This window comes from Vicugna pacos, chromosome 12 (assembly GCF_048564905.1).
Source record: "Vicugna pacos chromosome 12, VicPac4, whole genome shotgun sequence".
Classification (NCBI taxonomy): domain Eukaryota; kingdom Metazoa; phylum Chordata; class Mammalia; order Artiodactyla; family Camelidae; genus Vicugna; species Vicugna pacos.
Window position 1 is genome coordinate 25,947,707 of NC_132998.1, and position 25,156 is coordinate 25,972,862.

The 25,156-nt window shown below is 41.5% G+C and overlaps 1 protein-coding gene across 2 annotated transcripts in view; it reads left to right on the forward strand.

Moving 5' to 3' along the window:
- The window catches only part of BPIFC (BPI fold containing family C), a 46,636-nt gene that overhangs the window by 18,450 nt on the left and 3,030 nt on the right, over positions 1–25,156 (forward strand). For both annotated transcript variants that reach the window (XM_006205859.4, XM_031683139.2), the window contains 10 exons: positions 2,063–2,191; positions 3,412–3,567; positions 3,695–3,758; positions 5,877–5,937; positions 9,490–9,581; positions 10,583–10,759; positions 11,921–11,974; positions 12,917–13,087; positions 13,687–13,754; positions 24,341–24,383. In XM_006205859.4, the coding sequence (XP_006205921.1) occupies positions 2,063–2,191; positions 3,412–3,567; positions 3,695–3,758; positions 5,877–5,937; positions 9,490–9,581; positions 10,583–10,759; positions 11,921–11,974; positions 12,917–13,087; positions 13,687–13,754; positions 24,341–24,383 (1,015 nt within the window). The remainder of the gene's footprint in view (positions 1–2,062; positions 2,192–3,411; positions 3,568–3,694; positions 3,759–5,876; positions 5,938–9,489; positions 9,582–10,582; positions 10,760–11,920; positions 11,975–12,916; positions 13,088–13,686; positions 13,755–24,340; positions 24,384–25,156) is intronic.

Below are 25,156 nucleotides of genomic sequence, written 5' to 3' on the forward strand. Positions count from 1 at the left end.
CAAAACTAATGATCTAATTACACTGATGATAGTGCCACAGCAGAAAATTCCAGGGTGATTCCTGTAATATCAAGTGATGGTAAAGATGAGGAGAAACAGGTATTCTCATGCATTGCTATGGGAAGCAGATAAACCGGTATAATAATTTCAGACTTGTGCTGTCCAAACAGGAGCCACTGGCCTCATTTGACTATTGAGCAACTTGAGATATGACTAGTGCAACTAAGAACTGAAGTTTTAATTTTTTAAATTTCAATTTCAGTTTTAAAAGCTCATGCTTGACTCAGTTATTGAAAACTTAAGTCTGGAACAATTCGAATATGTAAGTTTACTCTTTCAATTGAAAATGTTATTCAATCTAAATACAGGTCAAGTATATCTGATGAAAATCCAATATCCAAATTGAGGTGCATCATGAGTATAAAACATGTATCATATTTTGAAGGCTAATTTTGGAAAAAGGAAAATAAAACATCTCATTAACAATTTTTATACTGATTACATGTTGAAATGATGTTTCCTTTTTTAATGTTACTAGATAATTTTAAATTACATATGTGGCTTTACATTATATTTCTATTAGACAGTGCTCTGTTAGAAGGTGATTTACAAGGATTTTTTAAAGACATGCTTTTTGACCCAACAATTCTACTTCTCAGCATCTTCCCTAGAGAAACATATACACAAACAGCGTGTACAAATATGTTCACTGTGGCACTGTTTATAATACAGAAATACTGGAAACAACCTAGATGTCCACCCACAAAGTGATGATTTTTTTTAATGATGCATCTACAGCTTAGATTACAGAGAATGGGTTAGACCTACAGGTATCAAAATGAAAATATTTCCAAGATACGTTAATCTCTACAATCCTCTCCCCAGAGTGATACTCAGGATATTTGACAGAGAAGAGGTAGGAAAGGATGCAGAAAAGAGGGAATAGCAAATAATCATTTCTTATGTGCTGTAACATTTTAAAATTTTTCTTAATCTTAGTTCATAGCAATGCTTTCTCCTGTGCAGCAGTTACACACAGATGATCTCATTTTGTCTCCCCAGCCTACCCATGAGTAACACCTCTTTTGAGTGACTGACTGAAAGAGGCTAAGTGCCTTACCCCAGGTTGTACAGCTAGCACAAAACTTGGCTCCGAATCAAGTGCCTTTGCTCAATTCATGAAGTGCCATAGCCTAGTGGTTAAGAAGCCTAAAGACAGATTGAGGAGGGTTCTAGGTCTGGTTCTACCTCTGATATATGACTTTAGCCAAGTTTTGTTTCTTCCCATTTCTGAATTGCAGATTGCAAAAACAGCAACAGCCTCATAGGATTATTGTGAGGGTTAAAATGAGCTAATGCACGTATTATCATGGTACCTAGCTGGTAGGAATCGCTCAATCAATGGTCATATAGCTTGTCATAATGCATGTGGCCATCGACCTATGTACATTGTATGCCACTGACTGCCTCCTAGATACGTGATTGACAGCTCAAAGAATCCTAGGGAGAGTTAATGCTCTAAAATAAATCTCTCAACTAGGGGAGATACTGTCCACATGGAGGGCATTTGGGAGGAAGGCATGCTGTCGATTGTCCTGATGATGGGGACAGGGTGGCATTTAGTTGGTACATATGCCAAATATCCTGCAATGTGTATAACAATCCTCTATTAAAAAAACAGTTGTCCCATTCAAAATACTAATGTTTCTCCCATTGAGAAATAAGTGTAACAGCCAAAAGGAAAAATAATGACAGCAAAGTTGTACCTCTTTTTGTCTTTAAAGAAACTAAAGAAGCAGATTGATTATTTGCAAATTTGTTTCTAAACTTTCTTATTTCTCCCCTCAACTAGATGCAAGGAGCTTCCTGCCAGAGGTATGAGAGAGGCATGAGGGGAATTAGAGGGTGGTGCCCAGAGGCTGCACTGTAGCACTGAGGGTCCTTCCTCTACAGGAATTCACAATTGCCCACCTCGAGAGTTCTCCAACTGCATTTCTGATTTTGCCTTACTTAGAGATGTGCTAGAAGAGTTGCACTAATTCTTCTGTTTCTTGTTTTACAGTATAAAAATCACTGCCTTTTCATTTCCAAATACTTCACTAGCCTTTGTGCCTGGGGTGGGAATCAGGGCACTGACCAACCACGGCACTGCCAACATCAGCACAGACTGGGATATCAAGTCTCCACTTTTGTGAGTATTCCGCTGAAAAGTCTGCTGCTGTTCTGGGGGGAAATGGAGCAAAAATCTAAAATGTATAAATTTGCCAGTGTTTTTGGCTTCTTTCCCTCTGCCATTAACCATCTTTCTTAAGAGCATTTTTCCAGGACAGACTTAAGTCAGAATATCTCTGCTGAGAGCAGGGGGTAAGGGGCTGAAAAGCATCCTTCCCTTAAAGGCAGAGCCACTGATCAATATGTCATCTAAGATTTCCTAAGAGCTAGAAGCCCCTGGCTGTTAGGGGCATGGGCATGCGCTTGACATTTTAGAGCCCCAGTGAGTCACTGTCTGATCTTGAGCTAGTCTTTGAACACACTTCCCCATCTGTAGGGCCAACTGATGGGAAATGGAGCCTTCCTGCTTCACAGGGAGGTTGGAGGATGGTAGTTAGCTTGAACCCATTTCTCCCCCTACCAAAAGGGCTTTGCATCCTCATACAGGAAGGAAAAAATCAAATTCAAGGTATGCTTACAAACCACGTATTAAGTGCAAGTCACTGTCCTGGGTGTAATGTTAGGTCTGCTTTGGTTGATGCCCCATAATAACACATTCATTCATCCACTTGCTCATTCAACATCCATTTATCCATTTATAAATGATACCGAGTACCACTCATCCCCATCTCAAAAACTCCAGTCTTGTAGACAGTAGAGAAATGACATGTTCCCCTGTAAGAAATGTAGATTCATGTATTATTCATTTCGTCGCTGACTCATCAACCATAGATTGAGTGCCTATTCTGTGTCAGGCCACAAGCTAAACCCCGGGATGTGGAGATGAATAACACCACTCCTGTAAGGAGTTCACAGACTATATCTAAATGTCACCTCCCCATCCATCCCCCTCCTAAATAAGGTGTGGTCAACTTTCCCCCCATGTTCTCTCTCCAAACAAGCATCATATATGAATGGTGTTCAATACATGTTTAACCACTATGAGGACCAGAGACTCAGGATGAAATTACTGCAATGTCCCTAGAGCTGCCACCATTCACATATTTGTTACCTCATTTGCTCAGTGAATATCCATCCATTCAGCACCAATTCTGCTCCTACCTATTGTGGGTGCCAAGAATCCAGAGGTGACAAAGTTCCTGAGCTCCAGGAGCTTAGAGCCTGTGGGTAATCAGAGAAACACGATCCATCTCCACCCCTGCCCAGGCCTGGGTAACCTTGCACTTTTTCTCTCAACAGCCAAGACACAGGAGGAGCTGACCTGTTTCTCTCTGAGGTCTACTTCACCGGTATCCTTATCCTGTCTCGGAATAGCTTTGGTCACCCAGTCCTGAAGCTCCAAGACTGCTATGCCCAAGTGAGCCACGCTGACGTCTCATTTTCTGGAGAGTTCAGGTGAGGGAGAGTGTCATGGGGCACAGGGGTCAGTCCGGGGCTGGAGTCTCAGGCAGCACCTTGGGGTGGTTATTAACTGGTAGATATCATTCTGTGTAAGCCCTTTTTAAATCTTTTTTTTCCATAGTGTCCTGTATAACTCCTTTGCTGAGCCCATGGAGAAACCCATTTTAAAGAACTTAAATGAAATGGTAAGTCTTTAGAGGATACACATCCACAGTAACATGCCAGCAGCAGCAGTTCTGCCATGCTTTCATTAATTCTTAGTCAGTAAACCTTTCCTGAGCACGTACTGTGAGCACCATCCAAGGCACTTTCACACACATTATCCTTTGCAACTTAATAATAGTTTATCAAGTGCCTACTATGTGCCAAACATTATGGTAGGTGTTGGGGATGCAGAGGAAAATAAAATAGCACTCCCTCAAGTCCTCACCATAAGGTGGGCAAACAGCCAAAAAGAGTTTTTTTATTGTGTACCTGCTATGTGTCCAGCACTAGGCTGGAGTCTGTTGAGGATATGAAAAAGGAATAAACTTACCTTTTTAAGAAAACCCAACTCAGGCTTATGAAACAATAAATGAATTTCATACATACTTCCATGGTCATTAGATTAAACTGAAGGGATTCAGAGAAATGGAAAAACTAAATAAATAGAGCCTAGAAATATCCTGGGAGATATTTTTGGAGGGTGCAGGACTTGAACTAGGCCTTGAAGTATAGGTAGAATTTTGATAGGTAAGGAATGAGAAAGAAGAAAGGATATTTCCAGCCAACTGAAACACTGTAAGTTAAGATAGCCTCCAAGTATCTCAATTCCAGAAGTCAGTGGTCAAGAAAGGGAAAGAGAATCGACTGCGTGCCCTCTTTCCAATCCTGACATTATCTTCCCTGAACACTTTACTAATATTTCTGGAGAGACAAGGAGAGGGGTGAGTAGGATGGGAAAAGGAAGGAGATTTATTTCTGGAGAAGAGGGGCAAGGATGATGTCCAGCTGTCTCCATCTCCCTTGTGCTCAATTCAGTGCTTGGGAGGTGGTAAGTGTTCAATGAATGTCAGTGAGGAAATCAACGTACAATAACATCAAGCAGCTTGTCCAACAAGGTTGCCCAGTTGGTCAGGGGTCTCTAAAGCGTTGCAGTGTTTCTCCATCCTTACCTGAAAGGCACTGAGTGCCAGTGAACGTGCATATTAAAGAGTGACTGGGAAATAGTGCTGTCATCTTCAAGGGCCCCACACTTGATCATTCCTTTGTTTGAGATAAGGCATGGTTCTTTGGCCATGACAAGAAGCCAATAGTTAAGTTTGCCTGAAGCCTGTATATGACTTACAGATCATAGATGCTTTGCTTCTAGGATTCCCTCCATGCTGCTGGAAAAAGAAAAGAATGCTCAGACCACAGCTGTCTAGCCATGTCAGATCAGACTTCAGATCCTGCTGATGTAACCCCTGGCAACTAGCTTAACCTCTCTAAGCTTCAGTTTGCCCATCTGTAAAGAGGGGACAGTAGTGCCCACCTCTCAGGGCTGTAGTGAGGATGAAATGAGGTTAAAACAGCAACAGCTGACATTTACTGAATGCTTACTATGAGCTGGGCAACTTTATGTGGATTGCCTCAATTTCTACTCACAATAACCTGATACAGTAGATACAGCTATTACCCCATGTTGCAGATGAGGAAACAGGCTAGACAGCATGAGTAACTTGCCAAAGCATCCAACCCCAGGCAGCCAGGCTCTTGAGCCTCTGCTCAGAACCACCATACTAAATGCTTAACACATGCCTGGCACACTGTATCAATGTTGGTGCTCTTCGTCCTTCCTAAAGGTGTGCTTGTGTCCGATTCAAGATTGATTTTCTAATTCAAAAAGGGGTTCTGATCTAAATAGACGTCTGATCTCATGGGCTCTAACCCTCCCTGGCAGCGGAGGTGGGAGGTGGCGGCATCCCTGCAGTCAGGAGAGGCACAGCTGTGCCGGCAGCAGGTTCCCCAGGTGTCACAGCACCAGCGTGGACTGGGGCGCATGTCCTGTCCTGCCACAGAAAGAAAAACCAAGGGCTCGTTCTTTTATGGGACTAACTGGGTGTAGTCCAGGTTGCTAGGAAGTTGAGCCAGCATTCCAGCATTACCCATACACACGTAACCTGAGGCCCATAGACATCAGCTAATTTAAGAGAAAGTCTTGATGACCAAAGGAAGAATGTCTCCTAACCAAAAGGCCTTTGCTGGCAGGGCCTAGGCCCTTAAAGCTTCCCAGTACAATATGATAACCTGCGGTGCTTTTTGTTTTTTTCATTTGTGGCCAGCTCTGTCCCATCATCATACATGAGGTGGAGGCACTGAATGCCAACCTCAGCATGCTGAAGGGTGAGTACCAGAACTGTCTCTTCCAGGTGCTTCTCCTCCCACCTTCAAACTCAGGGGCTCTCCAGGTTTGCTTTTCTCCAGCTCTTCAGTCTGCTTTCCTCTCTGCCAACTAGCACCCTGTGTGGGAGGATGCAGCCCGTGTGTGGGGCCTGCTCTTTTCTGCAGGAGGGGGTAGCTTCAGGAGACTAGATGCAGGGCAGAGAGTTAAACTCTCACGAGCTTGAATCCAGCTCTGGCACTAAATCCATCCTCTTCAGAATGATGAATGCTTATCCTGACCAGTTATCCTTTGGTTCTGACCTCTTCAGTGGCTCCTACAGCTGCCTTCAGGATCAAGTCCAAATGCCTTAGCATGGACTACAAGCTCCACCCACCATGCTGTGGCTCCCTCTTACCTCTCTCGACTTCATCTTGCACCTTTCTCTGCTCCAGCCATCAAACTGCTTCTACTGCCTCACACCCTTGCCTCCAGTCATGCTGCCCTCTCCACCTAGAAGAGCATTCTCTCCCTTTCATCCATCTATTCACTTAAGAGACATTTACTGAATACCTATTTCTTTGCCAGAACTATGCTGAGCCCCCTCCTCTCCCTAACTCTCAGCCATCCCCTGTCCTGTTCACTCCTCTTTATCTTTCAAGGCTCAGCTCAGGCATAGCTCTTCCAAGAAACCTTCCCTGACAGCCTGCACCCCAAGTTTCCACTTTCTCATTACTCACATGATACTTCAGGAGGGTCTCTTTCTTTGTACTCCATCTACTCATCCCCCAGTGGTGTACTGAGCACTGGTAATAGTCTGGGTGCTGCTCTTGGTGCTGAAGATAGAACAGAAGCCTAGGAGATAAAAATCCCTTCCCTCAGGGGACTATGAGACAGACAGACAGCAAGATAATAAGTCAATCCATTGTATTGCTGTGGTAAATTGTAAGAAGAAAAATAAAGCAGGGAAGGAGCTGGTGAGAGGTTTTTGTCTAAAACAGCAAGGCCAGCGGAGGTACCCCTGAGCAAGTGGCATTGGAATAAGGACCTGAATGAGGTAGTGGGTGAGCTGCTCCTAGATCTGCACAAAGAACATTCCAGGTAGAGGAAACTGTAAGCTCAAAGGCCCAAGTGGGAGCATGCCAAATGTGTTGGAGGGACTGGGAGGAGTCCATACCAGGAGCAGAGGAAGCAAGGTGGTAAGTAATAGGAGATGGGGTCAGAGAGGGGAGAGCAGATGGTTAGGTCTTCAGGGCTCTGTAGGTCATCACGGAGGCTGGCTCTTCATCCAAGCTGTTCTCCCTTTGGAGAGTTTCGAGCATAGCTTGCATGATCCAACTTCGGTTTTTAGAAGATCACTCTGGCTTCTATCTATTAATAATAGGCAAGGAGTCAAGAGTAGAAGCAGGGAGACCACTTAAGAGTCAACTGCAGTGACCCTTACAAGCAAGGATGACAGCAGCCTAGATGGAGTGATGGAGGTGGTGAGATGTGTTCGGATGTCCCTGGACAGTAGAGACAGTGGCTTTTGCTGACACATTGAGTGCAGGTCATGAGGGAAGTCAAGGATGACCTCAGGTTTTACACTGAGCAACAAGAAAATTGGAAGAATACAATTACCATTTAGCAAGATGGGGAAGACTGTAAGAATAGGTGTGTAGTAGGACTGTCAGGAGTTCAGTTTTAGATCTGCTCTGATTACATTGTATTATAATTTCCTATTAATACGCCTGTCTCCTCCTCCAGAGGGCAGAGCCTTTGACTCTTCTCTGTGTCCCCAACACCAAGCACTAACCCACACTAGCATAATAAACATTAGACTGATAAAGGGATGGAAGGAGATGGTGGCTGGACAAATGGATCAATGAGTGGATGCAGATGGATGAGGGGGAAAAAAAAGAATGGGTTGGGGACGTAGGGAAAGAGAAAGAAGATGTAGTGAATAAAGAACCAGTCGAGGATCCAGTTTGCCTTGGGCAAATTTCTTTACCTCTGGGAGCCTCACTCCCCTCGTGGTCCTGCTTCCCTCACAGCATAGTGATGGGATCTATTGAGATTGTGAATTTGAAAACATTTTTAAAAACTATAGTGATATAGGGTAGTATTGTTCTCACCTTAGCAAGTCACTTCATCTCTTGTTTCTCACCACCATCTACGGATTAAACCAAACATGGGATGCAAAAAGTGATGTACCTTCCTCTAGAACAGGGAGGAAGTCATCATATCACATGGTGGTGGTCAGGAAAGCAGCGCTCCCAGGTCAGGCTGGAAACCAAAGCTGTGCACCACTGCATGTACAACCTGCCACAGACTCAGAAATCTATGTTTCTTGCAAACCCTACCTATTGTCCCCTGGTCCCCTGGACTTCTGCTTTGCTTTGAAAATGATGATACCAAAAAATGAATTAAATTAGTAGCATTGTGCATGAGAATTTTCTTGGCCTCTCCAACTTAGGGAATTTTATTCCTGTCTGTCTATCTGTCTTTCTCTTTAAAAATTATTTTTAATTACAACTGTAATACATACTCATTGTAAAAATAAAGTTCTAATACTGACGTAGAAGGCTGTCACATAGGACTTGAAAGTCTCTCATTATACTAACCTGATATAGTTAGCTTTATATTGATAAGTGACTTTTGTTTGTCTAATTTCCTTTTTGGAAAAAAGAAGTATATATGTATTGCATATGTGTTGTGTTTGTGTGCATGCATGCATAAAAGGGCTGTACACCGATATTTTAACTAATGTTTCTCTCAGAGCAATGTAATTAAGAAGAGTTTTTACTTTCTTTGACTTACTTACTTTTCCTGGGTTCTGAAAAGTGAGCATGTATTATTTATGAAGTAGGATAATGGTTAATTCTTGTTTTAAATAGTAGAAGATTAAAAATTATATTGTTCTGGAATGGACCTAGAAATTATACTAAGGGAAGCTAAGTCAGACAGAGAAAGACATATATGTAGAATCTAAAATATGATACAAATGAACTTACTTACAAAACAGAAACAGACTCACAGACATAGAAAACAAACTTATGCTTACAGAGGGGAAAAGGGATGGGAGAGAGAAATTAGAAGTTTGGGCTTAGCAGATACAAGCTACTATATATAAAATATATAAACAACAAGGTCCTACTGTATAGCACAGGGACCTATATTCAACATCTTGGAATAATCTATAATGGAAAAGAACATGAAAAAGAATATATATATATATGCATATATATGTAACTGAATCACTTTACTGTACACCAGTAACTAACACAACATTGTAAATCAAGCTATACTTCGGTAAAAATAAATAAATAAATAAAAATAAATTAAGTTAGAACATGTATGAATTAGTTAGCTACTAAGAATATGTAGGAGCTGAGAAGCTACTCAGCAAACCTCCTAAATAAAAGCCAATCCTGAACTATTCTATAAACTGCTTGAAGAGACTTGTATTTTGGTTGAAATGAGTAAATATAATACAACAATAAAAAAATTTATATTGTCCTGGGTAAACATTAACAGTGTGTTATTCTATGTCTTCAATAAATGTAAATTTTCTTTTTTCTTTGCTTGTTATTTAGTTTTAACCAAGATTGACAACTACACTCTGCTGGATTATTCCCTAATCAGTTCTCCAGAAATTACTGAGAATTACATTGAACTGAACTTGAAGGTAACTTGATCATCACCAGAGTCCTAATCTTGACTATCAACAGTCAGTATTCAAGGAACAAATATTATTTGCAGAAAAAAAGTATTAACTACATTCTCTTCCAATAATTTAATTTTCTTTCAAGCAATTTTCTTGTGTTTATGCTCTTCTAAAAGACTCTTGAACATTTTCTTGATTGATAAATGACTGAATTACCTAACATATCCCTGCCTTCTTCAAGAAAAGCATCATGGTGTCTGCCTCTGGGAGTAAGGTCTGAGGCTGGAAGGCAGCAAGCAGAATAGTCTGCATTTATTAGAACTCACCACCAGATCAGTAGATTGTAACTATTGATACTTCTATTCCTAACTCTGTAGTTAGTCAGTTTAACTGAGGGCTACTGACCTTTCAGGACCATTAGCATATGATAATGATGTCTGTTGATTCTGGAAAAGTGTGCTTTTGCCCCAAAGTTAATGTCATTTTTTAATGCATATTGGTTTATATTTTAATCACTCAAGAGTCATTAAAGTCAGTTAAATGTTACACAAGACACCATTTTGTAATAACAACCTATAGCTAATAAGGGCAGTATTAAGAATGCCACAAAAAATGCTTTGAGCCATTTAGAGTCCTGGGTCCTTCTGAGTCTTTCTATGATGCCCCCGATGCTCAACAGTCATGGATTTTGACATCTCTACATGGCACCTCAAGAACTATTCAGAGCTGTCCCCTCCAGCAACATGTACCCGCCTTCCTTTCTCTGAGAAGAGGACTAACAAGGAATCTCTCACTGGATTACACCCCAGGGTGGACAGACACACTCAGATATGCTCAAGAAGTCATCAGAGCTTTGAAACATAGTCCCTACCCAATTAAGGAGTCAGAGGATTCAAGGTTTTTTTCATCCCTATTGAGTTTCTTGAGTTTTCCTTATTCTGACTTGAGTGGTCTGCCTTCTTCAGTCCTGCACGTGTGAGTCTTCATCTGATACACCGGTCTTTCTTTCTGTTTTCCCACAGGGCGTATTCTACCCACAGGAAAACCTCGCAGATCCCCCCTTCCCATCAGTTCCTTTTGTGCTCCCAGAGCGCAGTGACTCTATGCTCTACATTGGAATCTCCAAGTATTTCTTTAAATCTGCATCCTATGCTTATTTTACAGCGGGGGCTTTCAGTGTCACTCTCACCACGAAAGAGGTGAGGAGAGTTAATGGATGAGGACAGTCAGCACCAATATTTAATTTTATTATAAGTATCCAATTATGGGGTTTTTTATGTCATAGTCCCTATTCCTGTGCCTTTGTAGACTATCACTCCCAGCAGGACTATGAATGAAGGGATTGTGGAATGAATGTTGCTGTTAGTTGGGGAGTTGTTGGGTTTCCAGTTCTGCTAATTTCAGTTTTTTTAATGATACTGGGCCACTGTTCTAGACTGATCTTAAATAATGCCAGGAACCCCCTCCACTACTTATTACCTGTGACAAATACCTGTGAAAATCTGGCAGTTTCAATGTACTTAACTTCTCTGTGCAAGAGTTTCATCATTTGGAAAATGGGGATAATAATAATTCCATACTCATAGAGTTGTTATGGGTATTAAAAAGGTTTAAATATATATAAAGCATTTAGACCAGTGCCTGCCACAGAGTAAGTGCCCCGTAAGTGTTCATTACTATTATTATTATCATTATTTGTGGTGTGCCAACATAAAGATTTCTCCTGTTGGTAACTGCAGCTGACATCTACAGTGACCAGTAAATAGCACAGAAGCCCAATGATTCTCTTTGCCATGCCCTCCCTTGTATAATGAGAACACTCTCTCTCCAGTCAGTCAACCACAACTTTTACTGAGCATCCCTCATGAATCTTTTCATTCCCTGGGTCTTAATTATACAGGTAATTGTAAATCTTATGTTCAAAATACTGACGGCAACACCAGATACCATAAGTGCTGAGAATTAGACACTTTTAGCTTCAGACTTGAAAACCATTCATCTGTGAAGATAAATTACTTATATAACATATGTCTCAGTAATCTCTGAAAATGAAAATAACACAAGACTTACTGTTAACCACTGTAAAATGTTTACACATGGATCATATATATATATAACATACACTGTGTTCCCAAGGTTAAAAGGCACTCTCTGAAAAGCAGTGTAACTTCCTGTGTGACCTAGGGCAGGTCACGTCACTTCTCTCGGCCTCAGATTTCCTGTGGTTGGGCTATAAAACATTAGGCATTTTGGGGGCAACAGCTTCATGATTTATAAAAACTATAAGGAATGCTATGTTTTCCCTAAAAAGACAACCCTGCTAAAAACCTTATAGTGATATGATGATCTTGATGTTTCAGATTTCCAACCATTTGATTCAAAACTCTCAAGGTCTTGGCAATGTGCTTTCCCGGGTGAGTGCACAGGGTTTGACTCCTTGATGGTGTATTTGGTTTCATTGCAGTTACTTCTGGAATACTTGTAGGTTCTTTTTTTTTTTTAATTTTTTTTGGCAGAGTGTGAGGAGGCAATTAGGTTTATTTATTTATTTTTAGAGGGGGTACTGGGAATTGAACCCAGGACATCACGCATGCTAAGCATGTACTCTACCACTGATCTATACCCTCCTCACTGTAGGTTCTTTATATTCCTTTTGGTCCAAGCTGGAGTCCATATTTCCATTCTTAAAGAGTTTTTTCTTTTAATCAGAGATCCACAAATATTTACTGAACAGTACACGTTACTAGGAAAGACGTTGTAAGTTCACAAAATAAATCATCTGTTCCTTCCATAAGGTTCCACCACACTTGAAATAATTAGCTTAACTGGGAAAGGAAGGAACATTTATGACTTTAGTAAAGCAGCTGTTAGTATCATGCTGTCACAGCACCTGAGTATTAGACAGTAACTGAAAGGCTCAGGTTTGCCCTGGAGGACAAAGGTGCTCCCATAGCATCTTGGGTTTAGAGGAAGGATCTTGAGTCACACAGATCTAGATTTTAATCCCAGTCCTACGACTTACTCACCTGAGACCTTGAGAAAATTACTTAACCTATGACTCACTTTCTTCAGTTGTGAAATGGAATTCTGTTAGAACCTGTCTCAGGGATTTTTGTGAAGATTAAATGAGATAATACTGAAAGTCCTGACATGGTGCCTGACATACTATATGTGTTCAGTAAATGTCAGCTGTTATTATTATTATTTTGCTATTATTGGTATTATTATTAAAGAGTTTTTTTTCTATTCTGACTGCATGATGTAAAATTTAATCACCACCAGCCACCCCAAATTTATGATTTCCCCTCTTCAACTCATGACTCCCAATCTCTGTTTCCTTCCCTGAATGTGGGCAGATTGCAGAGCTCTACATCTTGTCCCAGCCCTTCATGGTACGGGTCATGGCAACAGAGCCTCCTGTGATCAATTTACTACCAGGTAACTTCACCCTAGACATCCCTGCCTCCATCATGATACTCACCCAATCCAAGAACTCGACTGCTGAAACCATCGTTTCCATGGACTTTGTAAGTCTACAGGGACTGGAGGGCTCCTGTGGATACCAGTCTGGTTCCTGTGGTAGACCACCTACCAGCAGGGCCTATTAAATGTTGGGAGGGGTGGAATATGATATATCAACTAGGGGTGAGGACAGGGTTGATACTTCAGTTAGGGGTGAGGAGACAGGGTAGGTATGGGAGGCCAGTGCTCAAACCCCCAAACATGTAAACTAGCTCTCCACCCTTCTCCGCTTCTTGTGTGCCCTTCCCCCTGCTTCAGTTACATTGATAACCAAATTTCCTTTTTTTCTCGAAATAACTCAATCGAGATGGAATTCGCGTTTATTTGAGAAGACGATGACCAAATGCAATCCAGCAGAAAATGACTGGAACAATGAACATAAGCAAAATGTCACACACACACACACAGTACATGGAAAAGAGAGATCGGGAGGAAAGAAAACATAATTTAAAGGAGATCTTCAAACAAAAATTCTTTGTAGATAGTCAGTGTCTCCTGGGATGAGAGGGAAATTGAAGTTTATGTTTCCACTGCAGGAAATTTATTAGTGGCCAAAATGGACAAATTCAGTCATCCTAATAATGAATGCTTTTGTTGTCCTCAGGTTGCTAGTACCAGTGTTGGCCTGGTTATTTTGGGACAAAGACTGATCTGCTCTTTATCTCTGAACAGGTAAGCTCAGCTTTTATGACTGTGTGATAGTAGTAATAAGTGAATCAACTAGCGACAAAGTGAACATTAGCAGTTCAAGTGAAGTTACAGTAGACAGAACGTGAAGCACTAAAGCACTTCTGTGATAGCCCAGGCAATTTCAAAGTATGGACCTAACTGAAAATTGTGCTATGAAGTCTTTTTCTTCCCATTAGACATTAGACAATATTCAGATAAATTTGGCAATAAAATAATTGTAAATGTAATTCCATAATATCAATTCTCATTCTGGTGGTACAGCAATATAAGATAAAATTCCTCTCCAACAAATTCAGAATGGATGCTGTTGAAGAAAGAGCATGAGACTTTGAGGTCACGGAATGAAATTCCAAATCCCTGCTCCCTGGTTCCAGAACCATGATCAAGTCTGTTAACCTCTTTGAACCTCAGTTTCCTTATCTATAAAATAATGAAGTTGGACAGAATCATCTGTTACCTTCAGGCTCTGACACTCTGACCCCATTACTAGAGTACAGAGTTTAACACCTTGCCCCACGGCCTGGCTGGCTCCCGCGTGCGAGCCATGCAGTGTGAAAGGGCTTGAGCGGGTCACATACACAGATCACTGAACACTAACTGCCACTGCAAAGCCCTTTTTCCTCAGCCCTATAAAGCCAATAGTTGCAGCCATGAATCAGACTTCCTGGAGTGGGGAGGATATACAGAATGATCAGGTGGGTCAGACTAAATCTGTGAAATGAGGAAGAGGAAGCTATAAAAACAGACAAAGAAAGCAGAGTCTGAAAAGAATGGGAAACCAACAGAGGGGGTAAAGTAAGTCAATCACCGTAAGTCAACTTGATGGTTAGAAAGACCCTTGTAGAAACATGGAAAATATTTTCAATAAAACAACATTAAGTGGAATAAGCAGAAAACAGAACTGTGTAAACACAACTGTCAGCTGTGTAAAATAGCTTTGCATCTGGACAAGGAAGTGAATTACAGATGAAGCATGGTGTCAGACTATGAGATTCTGAGTCAGTTGTTTTCTTAAAATTTTCTTTATAACTGTTGTTTTCCCAATGAAAGGAACACTAGAAACAAAAAGTAATATGGTTTCCCAGATGTAAAAGATTTTGTGAAGGCTTTTTCCTCAATGCCACCCTGGCCTTCACAGCAGGAATGGTCTCTCCACTAAGCTCAATGGCAGGGCCCAGGGCCCGCAATACTTTAGGGGCCCATGGACATGTTTTAATATACTTTAAAATAGGAATTTTTAAAAAATGAAAACAATCTTGACTGGATTATGCTTATCTTTATAACAACACAGTCTTCAGAGATAATCTTTAATGTTTATTTTTTAACGGAGGAAGGGCTCCTGAAGGCCTCGGGCCCCCAGAAGTCATAATGTGGCCCTCTTTCTAGAAGATCAAGGCTGATGAAATTCTGAACCTGCATGGGTAATCTTTAAGGTGGCAGATTTAATCATTGAGACAATGGAGCCAGAGAGCAGGAGATGAGGATGGAAAGGTCGGAAGGTGAGGAGCTGGCAGTAGCTGAGCAGAGCCGGGAGAGAAAGGAGAGAATTAGAACATGGTTTGCCTGAGTGGCAGGACTGTGGGTACAGGCAGGACCTCCACCTTAAGACTGAGAGGAAAGGGCTAATAGGAAAGGGGAGGTGGGAGATGTAGAGTGATGGGGAGCATGGGGCAGGGCTGCTAACTGAGGCGGCAAGCTCTGAGAAGGCAGAAACATTTGCACTTGAGCAGGGGTCTGGTGTACTGGCAGGATCGGAAGAAAGGATTTAAGAAGGATGGGACTTCAGGCTGTGGCAGGCAAGTAGGAAAGAATTTAAGACATAGAGACAGCAGGTTTGTTTCTCTGCTTAAGTTGGGTTGACCCTTAACTCCAGCATTCCTCCTACTCAGAAACTGCACATTCAGTGGGCATTACGTTTATATATGGGAATAACTGGAAAAATTGATGGTAACATGATAAATTCACATCAGCCAAAGAAACATTTGAATCCATTCTCTGGCTTCCTATGGTCCACAAGTCTGCTTTGACCTTGTGAACACAAGCCTGAAATTAGGACTCCTGCCTACCTGATGTCTCCTCCAGACTCCCCTGTGAATCCCTTCAGAATCATGTGCAGGGGAGGCATACTGCTCCCTGAGGCCTGAGATGGGTCTCAGCAGGACCAGCTGCATAATTTGTGAGGTCCGGTGCAGACCCCTTGTTCAAAAATCATGAATTTCAAGATGGAGACAGCAGGGCATTAAACCAGGCACTGCACAGGTTATGTGTGTTGAGTCTGAGGGTGGCTCCCACAGCAGGAGCAGCCTGCACACATCAGGCAGTGAGCAGACTCGGGGCAAGGCAGGTGGGCCTGGCATCACTCAGGCCTCAGGCAGCCAAACCCGGAAACAAGACTGCAAAGGAGCAGAGGCTGTGCGGAAAGAGCAGCCTTAGCCTTTGGCAGCGACAGCCGTAGCCACGCCTCCCACACAGGCCGGGGCTGCCAACGCCTCCACTCCTGGGCTCTGCTTTTCAGGATGAGCTGGTTTGGTCTTAGGTGATACCATAGAGACATAGCAGGAAGAGGTGTAAAGTGGGTGGGGAGCAGTGAAATACCTCTGAGAAGAACCAGGGAACATAGGGTCTCCAAAGACATCTCCCCAGAACACCACAGCCTTTCTAACCATCCCCTGTCTGAGTGTGTCTCCCTCTGGAGCTGCTTAGGGCTTCTACACAGACATGAGATGCAGAAATCAGAGGCAAATCCAGGGTGGTGAGTTTAGAGAGGTGATGAGATCACTGGCTTTGGAGTCAGGCTAGCTGGTTCAGATCTCAGCCCAGATTTACTAGCTGTGATATTTCAGACAAGTTGCTTAACTTCTCTGGGCCTCAATTTCTCTCTCTATAAAATGAGGATATAAGAAAACCTGCTTCAGGAGGTTCTGAGGAATACATGAGTTAATTCATGCAAAGTGCATGTTGAGTGTTCAAGAAATATCCACTATAGCTGTTATTTAAAATTTGGGGGCTGGCCTCAGGCAAGGGAAGGATGTGCTCAATTATACAAGATCCTTTCTATTCAGAAAACACTTCATTCCTCTGTGTCCTGCCCAGTGATAGATATTAGAGAAATAGCATGTGTTCTACTTTTTATAACTACTCTTTATCAGTAAGCCTTTACTATCTGCTGGTCCTGTACCAAGCACCCCACATATATTACTTCATTTAAATCTCATAGCCCTGTATCTCCAGGATCTGACACAGTGCTCAATAAATGTCTATAGATTGAATGAATAGTCCTGGAGGTAGCTTATTATCCCTACTTTATGATTTATAGAGGTCAAATAACTTAACTCAAGTGTTGAACAAAATAAATGGACTGCCAGATATCTCTCCAACAAAGAAGGGTTTAACTGGGATCCACAGAGAATTGCAGCTCAAGGTCTGCAGGTACGGTGAGCCATGTGCAAGTCTCCACATGGCAAGGGAAGGAGAACCCTTTTAGAGAGGGGAAAGGGAAGTTGGGCAGCTATAGTAAACCGAGAGTGCATGGCTTTTTTTAGCTGAGTCCTTGCCAGGGAAGAGGAGGCATTTTCCTTCTTTCTGTTGGGCTCTGCTATTATTGCATGGTGTGAGAGCTCCCCTTTCTGGTCTCCTGACTCTATTTAATTGAGCTTTCTATTTACTGATAACTTTTTACACAAGTCAGAGTATTGAATGGCAAAGCCAGAACTTGAACCTAAGAGACTCTTCCAAGCCATGTGTGTTTGTGTATCTACTACTTTATACTGCCTTTGATGCGGTGAGTAGCTAAGACTTAGAAAATGAGGCTTAGATCTACAACTTATTAATATCCTTGCCTAGAGGAGGAAACCCACAAGCAGGGAGTCATGCTAAACTGAAACAGGCAGCATGTCCTTTCTCAGTGTTAAGTATTGATAGGAGAAGAGAAGATACTAGCATTGGGTGTCCTGAAATGGAAAGGTCAGAGCCCTTTTCTCAATGCACGAAGGAACTGAGTGAGGGAAAGAATAAAGAAAGCAAAAGCTGGGAGTATTTGTAATAAACTTGACCTCTTTGGATCTGTCCAATTAAGAGCACAGGCTCTGGAGTCAGGCATGTCTGATTTTTAACTCTGCCTGTCATTTGCTAGTTATGTGACCTTGAGCAAGTTAATTAACCTCTCTAAGTATCAGTTTCCTCCTGAGAAAAACAGAGCACCTCTGTAGAGTGTTGTATGGGTAGAGGTGAGAGCGTATGAAAAGCATAGCGCCCAGCACGTAATCAGCACTTAAGAAATATTTGCTACTACTAGTAGTAGTATTTCATTCTCTTTCTCCACTCTAAGATCAAAGTTTGGCCAAATAAGAGGGAGAAATTGGTCCCAAGAGACAAGGCAAGGCGGGGAGGGGCGATCTTAAAAGCTGTGGAGTTGGCCCTCAAAGTCATAAACCGGATCTTACAGCTGTTTCTACATTTGAAGCTTTTGTTCCAAACATAGTTCGGAGGTAGCTCCAATCCTGGTTGATCCACATAGTAGGCATTGTTGAGACTAATTTAGAGACCAGATTAAACAGCACTTTCCCTTTTACGGTCTTCGATACAGATGACTTAATTCTAACCTTTTTTCTTAATCATATACAAAGCTCTGTGCAATCAAATGTTCATTATTGTTCAGCCATTAAAAGCTTGGAAGATTTTTTTTTTAATATTCCCATGATTGAGGATTTGGATGCTTCCAAAATGCACCCACCCCACTACTACACATACTCACTCACACACACAAACACACACACACTCACGTGCACGCACCCTACAACCCCTCCCATGCAGCACCGTCAGAGAATGCAAATATAGCTGACTACAAACAGGTAGAGTCACCACCTAACTCCACTTCTCACAGCTTAGGCAGATAAGCATTTCCCAACGTGAGCCACCTGGAGAGAAACCCAGAAAGGAAAACAGGTCTGGGAAGAATGGCTTCAGTTTCGTTGGAATGGTGCTTGGACAGGTCCGCAGAATTAGGCTTGGCAACTGGGCTGACCTCCGTCTCCACCCTCCCTCCAGCTACTGTTGAGGCAAGGGCAGAGGAACGCCACAGCCAGGAGCCCCCATCTGAGGAAGAACCCGAATGACTTCTTCCCCTTCTTCCAGACTTGTTGGAGGCATTTCTAGACTGCAGACGGCAATGAAGTTAAGACACTGGGGAACTCTTTCTCATCAAGAGGGTCTTTTAATTCTGGAACAGGCTCAACACATTCTTCCAAACTTTCCATCATTGAATTAAATCCACAGCCTAGGGTTTTCTAGCTCTTCAACTTCCGGTCCTATCTTTCAAGCCAGGCAATCTTACCTCCCAAAGCTCCCCTAAAATAAACATTCTGCTTTAGCTGGCTCACCTTCAAGGTGACCTCAATTCTAATAGACACTCTCCCACCCATCCTTTATCTGCTCATTTATCCATCCATCTCTTCAGTGAGAATTTGCTAAGTGCCTGTTATGTGCTCTGCACTGTTCTTCATACAGAAAGCTGAGAGAAAGACAATAGTTTCTACCTTCCAGGTCCACAGCCTGGTGAGGGGGTAGCACTTAACATGCAGTTATAACACTGGGTGCCAAGGGACATGTTGTATACAAAGTGCTTTGCTCAAAGGGCAGTTTATTTTCCTGCCATATCTCTCACACACACACATACACACACACACACCCCTCCAGCCCACCCTGGTCTCATCACCTTTTCACATCTTCTCAGGATCCCTGCAACAAGTAGTATGTGCTGTAAACCCACAAAGAAACACCTGAATACAGGCTGCTTTGTATTGTTCTCTAATTGCTTCCTGTACACAGAGCTTCTCTCCATCCCTCATAAATATAGACATAAATAAAATTCTTCACATTGCCTAGCACATTACCAAGCATAGAAGGAGCACGTGGGAACCTCTGGGCCTGCCAGTCTTTTCTCCATACTGCAGCCAGAGTGATCTTTACAAAACACCGACATCCTCCCCCTTCTTAGAAACCTTCCATAGATTGCTTTCTTTTTTGATAAATGTCAAAATTCTAACATGGCCTGAGAAACCCATCCTGATCTGTCTCTCTAGACTCATCTTGCTGCACTCTCTCCCTAACTTTCTGTTTTCTCCAAGGGGCCTTTGCAACCTCCACCCAGACCCCTTCCTTCTTCCTTCCCCATTTTGCCTTTTTAATCCTGCTCATCCTTCATATCCAAGGACATAGCCCTTTCTTGGTAACCTTCATGCATCCACCAAGTTAGATCAGGTTCCATTGTCATTTGTATCAGTGAACTGATTTCTTTCCTTTAGACTGTTACCTAACCTGTAATTAAACCTTCGTCAGTGTCATTATTTGGATAATGTCTGCCCCCCCTAGTAGGCTGTAACTTACATGGGAGCAGTGGCTGTGTTTGGTTTTTCTTACAACTGTATCTCTGGGACCTGTCCTAGGGCTGCCATATATTGGATGTTCAGTAGATACCTGTGGAAGGATCAATGAGTAAATGAATGAACACTAAGTATCCCGTGTTCTGTACTCAGTCCTAGGAATACAAAGGGAATTAACACTGGATCTCTACCCACAAGGAGTTTATAGTCAGAGAGCAAAGACATAAGCAATTATTATAGGGGATTGAGTGCAGGGATTGATTTTCAGTGTCTGCCATGGCCATGGAGTTGGAGGAATGGCATTGTGAGTGCCTGTGCTTTGGTCCACTGAGCCTTCATTAAGTCATATTAGCTTTATTGACCCAGATTATGAAGGATCTTTTGCCATAATTTGAAGTTTGCACTTTAGCTCTGGTTTTCAATCAGGGCAATAAACCTTCTCCAAAACTTTAAAAATAGATTATACGTTTTTCTTATGGTCCCAGACTTTCTATTTCCTTTTTTAAAAAACTTAAACGAAGTGTGATTGATTTACAATGTTGTATTAGCTTCTTGTGTACAGCGTAGTGATTCAGTTATATTTATATATATTCCTTTTCATTTTTTTATCATAGGTTATTACAAGATATTGAATTTAGGTCCCTATGCAATACAGTTGGACCTTGTTGTTTATCTATTTAATATATAATAGTATCTGCAAATCCCAAACTCCCAATTTATCCCTCCCCACCCTTTTTCCCCCTGCTAACCATAAATTTGTTTTCTATATCTGTGAGTCTGTTTCTGTTTTATAAATAAGTTCATTTGTGTCATTTTTTAGATTCCACATATAAGTGATATCATATGGTATTTTTCTTTCTCTTTTTGGATTACCTCACTTAGTATGAAAATCTCTAAGTCCATCCATGATGCTGCAAATGGCATTATTTCATTCTTTTTATGGCTGAGTAGTATTCCATTGTATAAATATACCACAACTTCTTTATCCAGTCATCTGTGGATGGACATTTAGGTGGTTTCCGTGATTCAACTGTTGTAAATAGTGCTGCTATGAACATTGGGGTGCATATGTCTTTTTGAATTAGTTTCCTCTGGTTATATGCTCAGGAGTGGGATTGCTGGGTCATATGGTAAGTCTATTTTTAGTTTTTTAAGGAATCTCCATACTGTTTTCCACAATGGCTTCACCAAATTACATTCCCACCAACAGTGGAGGAGGGTTGCCTTTCTCCACACCGTCTCCAGCATTTGTTGTTTGTGGACTTTTGAATGATGGCCATTCTGACTGGTGTAAGGTGATACCTCATTGTAGTTTTGATTTGCATTTCTCCAATGAGTAACGATGTTGAACATTTTTCTTGTGCCTTTTGGCCATCAGTTTGTCTTCATTGGAGAAATGTCTGTTTAGGTCTTTTAGGCTATACTTTTATATGTCTGCAAGGAAGGGCCATTTGAGCTTCCTTTCTCCCCAACTACTCTGTGGTTCTGTAATAAAAATTAGCTCTTAGTATCAGGGCTTTAAGTAACAGATTAGAAGCCAGGCAGAGAACAAAAGGAGTGAAGCTGGTCGCCACCTAGTGGTCTGAGTTGAGCCTGTGTATTTTTCGGAACCAGGAGAGGAAGAGTTTGTTCTTGGCTCCACCTATTTCTCTGCAGTTAGTGAGACTTGTCCATTAGTAAACTAACCTGCTAAATATGCCTAGAAACTAGGAAATAGATAGAAGTAATATGGCCTTAGTAGGAAAGGATAGTTGGTTCCTGGGAAACTCAGGTGGTCATGAAGTTACCAATCATGGCTTGGGGTTATGATGAAAGAAAAGAAAGGAAACTCACAAGTGTGTTCCACATTTATGGAAGCCAAATTTCTAAACTGCTCTAGATTGTCCATCACATCCTTGTCAGAATTAACAGCCTTTCTGGATTTTACTGTTAGCTGTCACTTTGAAGAAATCTCAAAACCTAATTCCTACTGACCTGATATTGGCTGATAATAAACTTACCTCTTCCATGAATATCTGCTCATTAAATGTAATAACAGGAAGATTCCTAGAAGAGGTAACACCTGAGTTAAATCTTAAGCAATTAAAATGAGTTAACCAAAGAGGAAGAGGAAGGGCAATTCTAGAAGGAGGGAACAGCATGAGCAAAGTAGGGAGGCCGGAAATATCATAAAATATGCAAAGAAATACCTCATAGTTGTGTCAAAATCTTTATGGCCTTATCCACTCTAATTTTTGGAGAATCCATCCTAAAATATATTGCATATGTTCAAATGCATTCCACAGTAAATATAATTTATATTTAACTTTGAGTCATGTTGAGTTAAAGTGACTGATGGCCTTAATGTTACTTGCTCTAGACATTAATTTTAATTTTTCAGGACTTTTTGGTAATGAGTTTTGAAGCCCAAATACTTTAACCTCAGGTATCTAGTACCTGATAAATAAATAAAACATGGCACTAAGCAGTTCAGAGTTATCAAGTATAAAATTCAATGTAGAGAATGAGAGAAGAGAGCAGAAAAGCAACTGGGAGCCAGGATACAAAAGCCTCATGTGCTGTGCAAGTCACTTAGACATTATCACAGCCATTAAAGAATTTTGAACAGGAGAATGTCCTCATCAGACATGTGTGTAACCTAGCTCACTCCGGGGATAGTTTAGAGATGGATCGGAGGGAATCAAGACTGGGAACAGGGAGATCCACTGGAGGGATGAAGTGGAAGTAAGACTCTAGACCTGGGCAGAAGTGAGCCATTGAAAGCTAAGGGGGGAACCAAAATGAGGCAATGTCCTAGAAGAGAAGGGAGCTTTGGGATGCTATCAAGAGATCTGAGTTCCAGTCCCAAATCTGTCATTAATGTTCCCCTTTTTGGACCTCAGTTTCCCCAAGTGTAAAATGGGAGGATCCTCCCTGTTGATTACTGTTGCTTCACATTTCTCTTACTATTGCATTGAAAACCAAGTGTGTAATATTTGGAGGAGTACCTATGGATCAGCCCTTAGAAAAATAGGGAAAGAGGCAATCTTGGCCTTTAGCTTTCTCATGAAAGCTCCCCACAGAGTATCAAGCACCAAGACAGGCTGTGTTGGGGAGATGGAGGGGTTCCCTGCTACTGGGACCTACATTAAGGGTTCTGTTAGTATTTGACAAAGACTATCAAGGACATTAAGTGCTGGCCTAACTGTTAGCATTTCTCCTTGTAATAGTAATGACATTGATAGAGTGCTAAGGATTTGCTAGCCACAGTTCTAGGCATGTTATGTGCATTATTTCATTCAGTCTTCACTATGGTCCTGTAAGGTATGTACCATTCTTATTCATATTGTATAGATGAAAAAACTAAGATCCAGAGAGATTAAGTAATTCTCCATGGTAGGAAGCAGAAATGGGGTGCAAACTCAGGCACTCTGCTGAGTCTCTAGTCTTAAACAATTATGCCCTAGTGCCTTTCATGTCAGATGGCCATCATAGCTAACGTTTCCCTTATGTGTTCTGATTGAGCAGCTCAAAAAAATTATACAGGTAATACAGCCTTCTGAGAGGTGTGGCCTCGACTGAGCATAGAACTTGGAGTCAAATAGAGTGAAAGTTGTCATCTGGATCTATCAGCTGCTGACTCTGTGACTTGGGAAATTTACTTCCCCTCTCTGATCATCAGTTTTTGTGTCTGCCAAAGAGGCGATAACAATTGCATCGATCACAGGGTCATTGTGAAGAGTAAATTTCAAAATGTTTGTAAAGCTTCTAAAACAATAGATGTCCTACAGCGTCATCACCATCATGATCATTATTGTGATGTTTGTTAATAAGGGACCAGCTTGACTTGGGGAAGTTATAAGGTTGAGTTCAAAGCAGGAAGACCTAAAAACTGTTTCTTGAGAATGTTCTGCATTCCCAATTGCCAACAGTATGTATCATATAGTAAATGCACTTGGGGAACACATCCTGGTTACAAATCCAAGCTTTTTGCTATTCCTGCTCTGCTTCTTAAGCAACAAATATGGGGTAAAGATGTAACAACATTATGTCCTTACAAGTTTGTGTGGCTTTTTTAAAATAACAGCTTATTGAACTGAAAAAAAAGTTCCCTTTCCTTTTTGTTCCTTTCTACTGATACAGCTGTTTTTCAGTCTTCCCTCCTTTAATCTTTTCCTGCTGGGTTTTGTTGTTGTGTTTTGTTTTCAGATTCCGCCTCTCTTTGCCAGAGTCCAATCGCAGCAATATTGAGGTAGGAATCAGAGCTCTGAGTTTCCCATTCAGGGAAAAATGAGAATTCTCCTATACAGTAACTGGGTGATTGTTTTCTGTGCCCTCTGAGTATGGGTTTTAACTTTAAAATTATTTATGTAGCTACTCATCCACCAGCCCCATTAACTCTTAAACAAAAGGGGAACTCTCCAATTCACTTTTACCTATTCAAAAAGACTTTTAAAGAAACTCAAAAGACCGTTAAGACATTGTGTAATGTTGGGAAAAAATACGGATATTTTCAAGGACATTTCATTTTTTGGATAAAAGAATCCTCTAGAGTTAAACTTAAGATTCAGACTACCAAAGGATGATGCTATATGTGAATTATTAGGCTGTGGTTAGGTTTGTTCTTCGAAATCTTTCTACCTGTCTCCTAAAATTAGGTCAGGGCTGATTGTGTAGATGCCTTTGGGGAGGGGCAGCCTGGTGACCTCCTGATTAGAAAAGGTCATCCCAACGTGCACTTGGAAACCACCCCTCTAGGCATCAAGAAGATCAGCCAAATCACTAATCAGTGTCCCTGCTCTTGTGCTGCTTATGTTCTAGAGCAGTGATTCTCAACAAAGGGCCAACTAAGGTCAACTTTGCTCCCCACTCCCAGGGACATTTGGCAATGTTTGAAGACATTTTTGAAAAAATGGCAATCGTATATACCAGGCATTTTTTTACATAATATTAACTTGTTTAATCCTGATAACAACCCTTTGAGTTTAGTACTATTATCTTCATTTTGTAGTTGAGGACACTGAA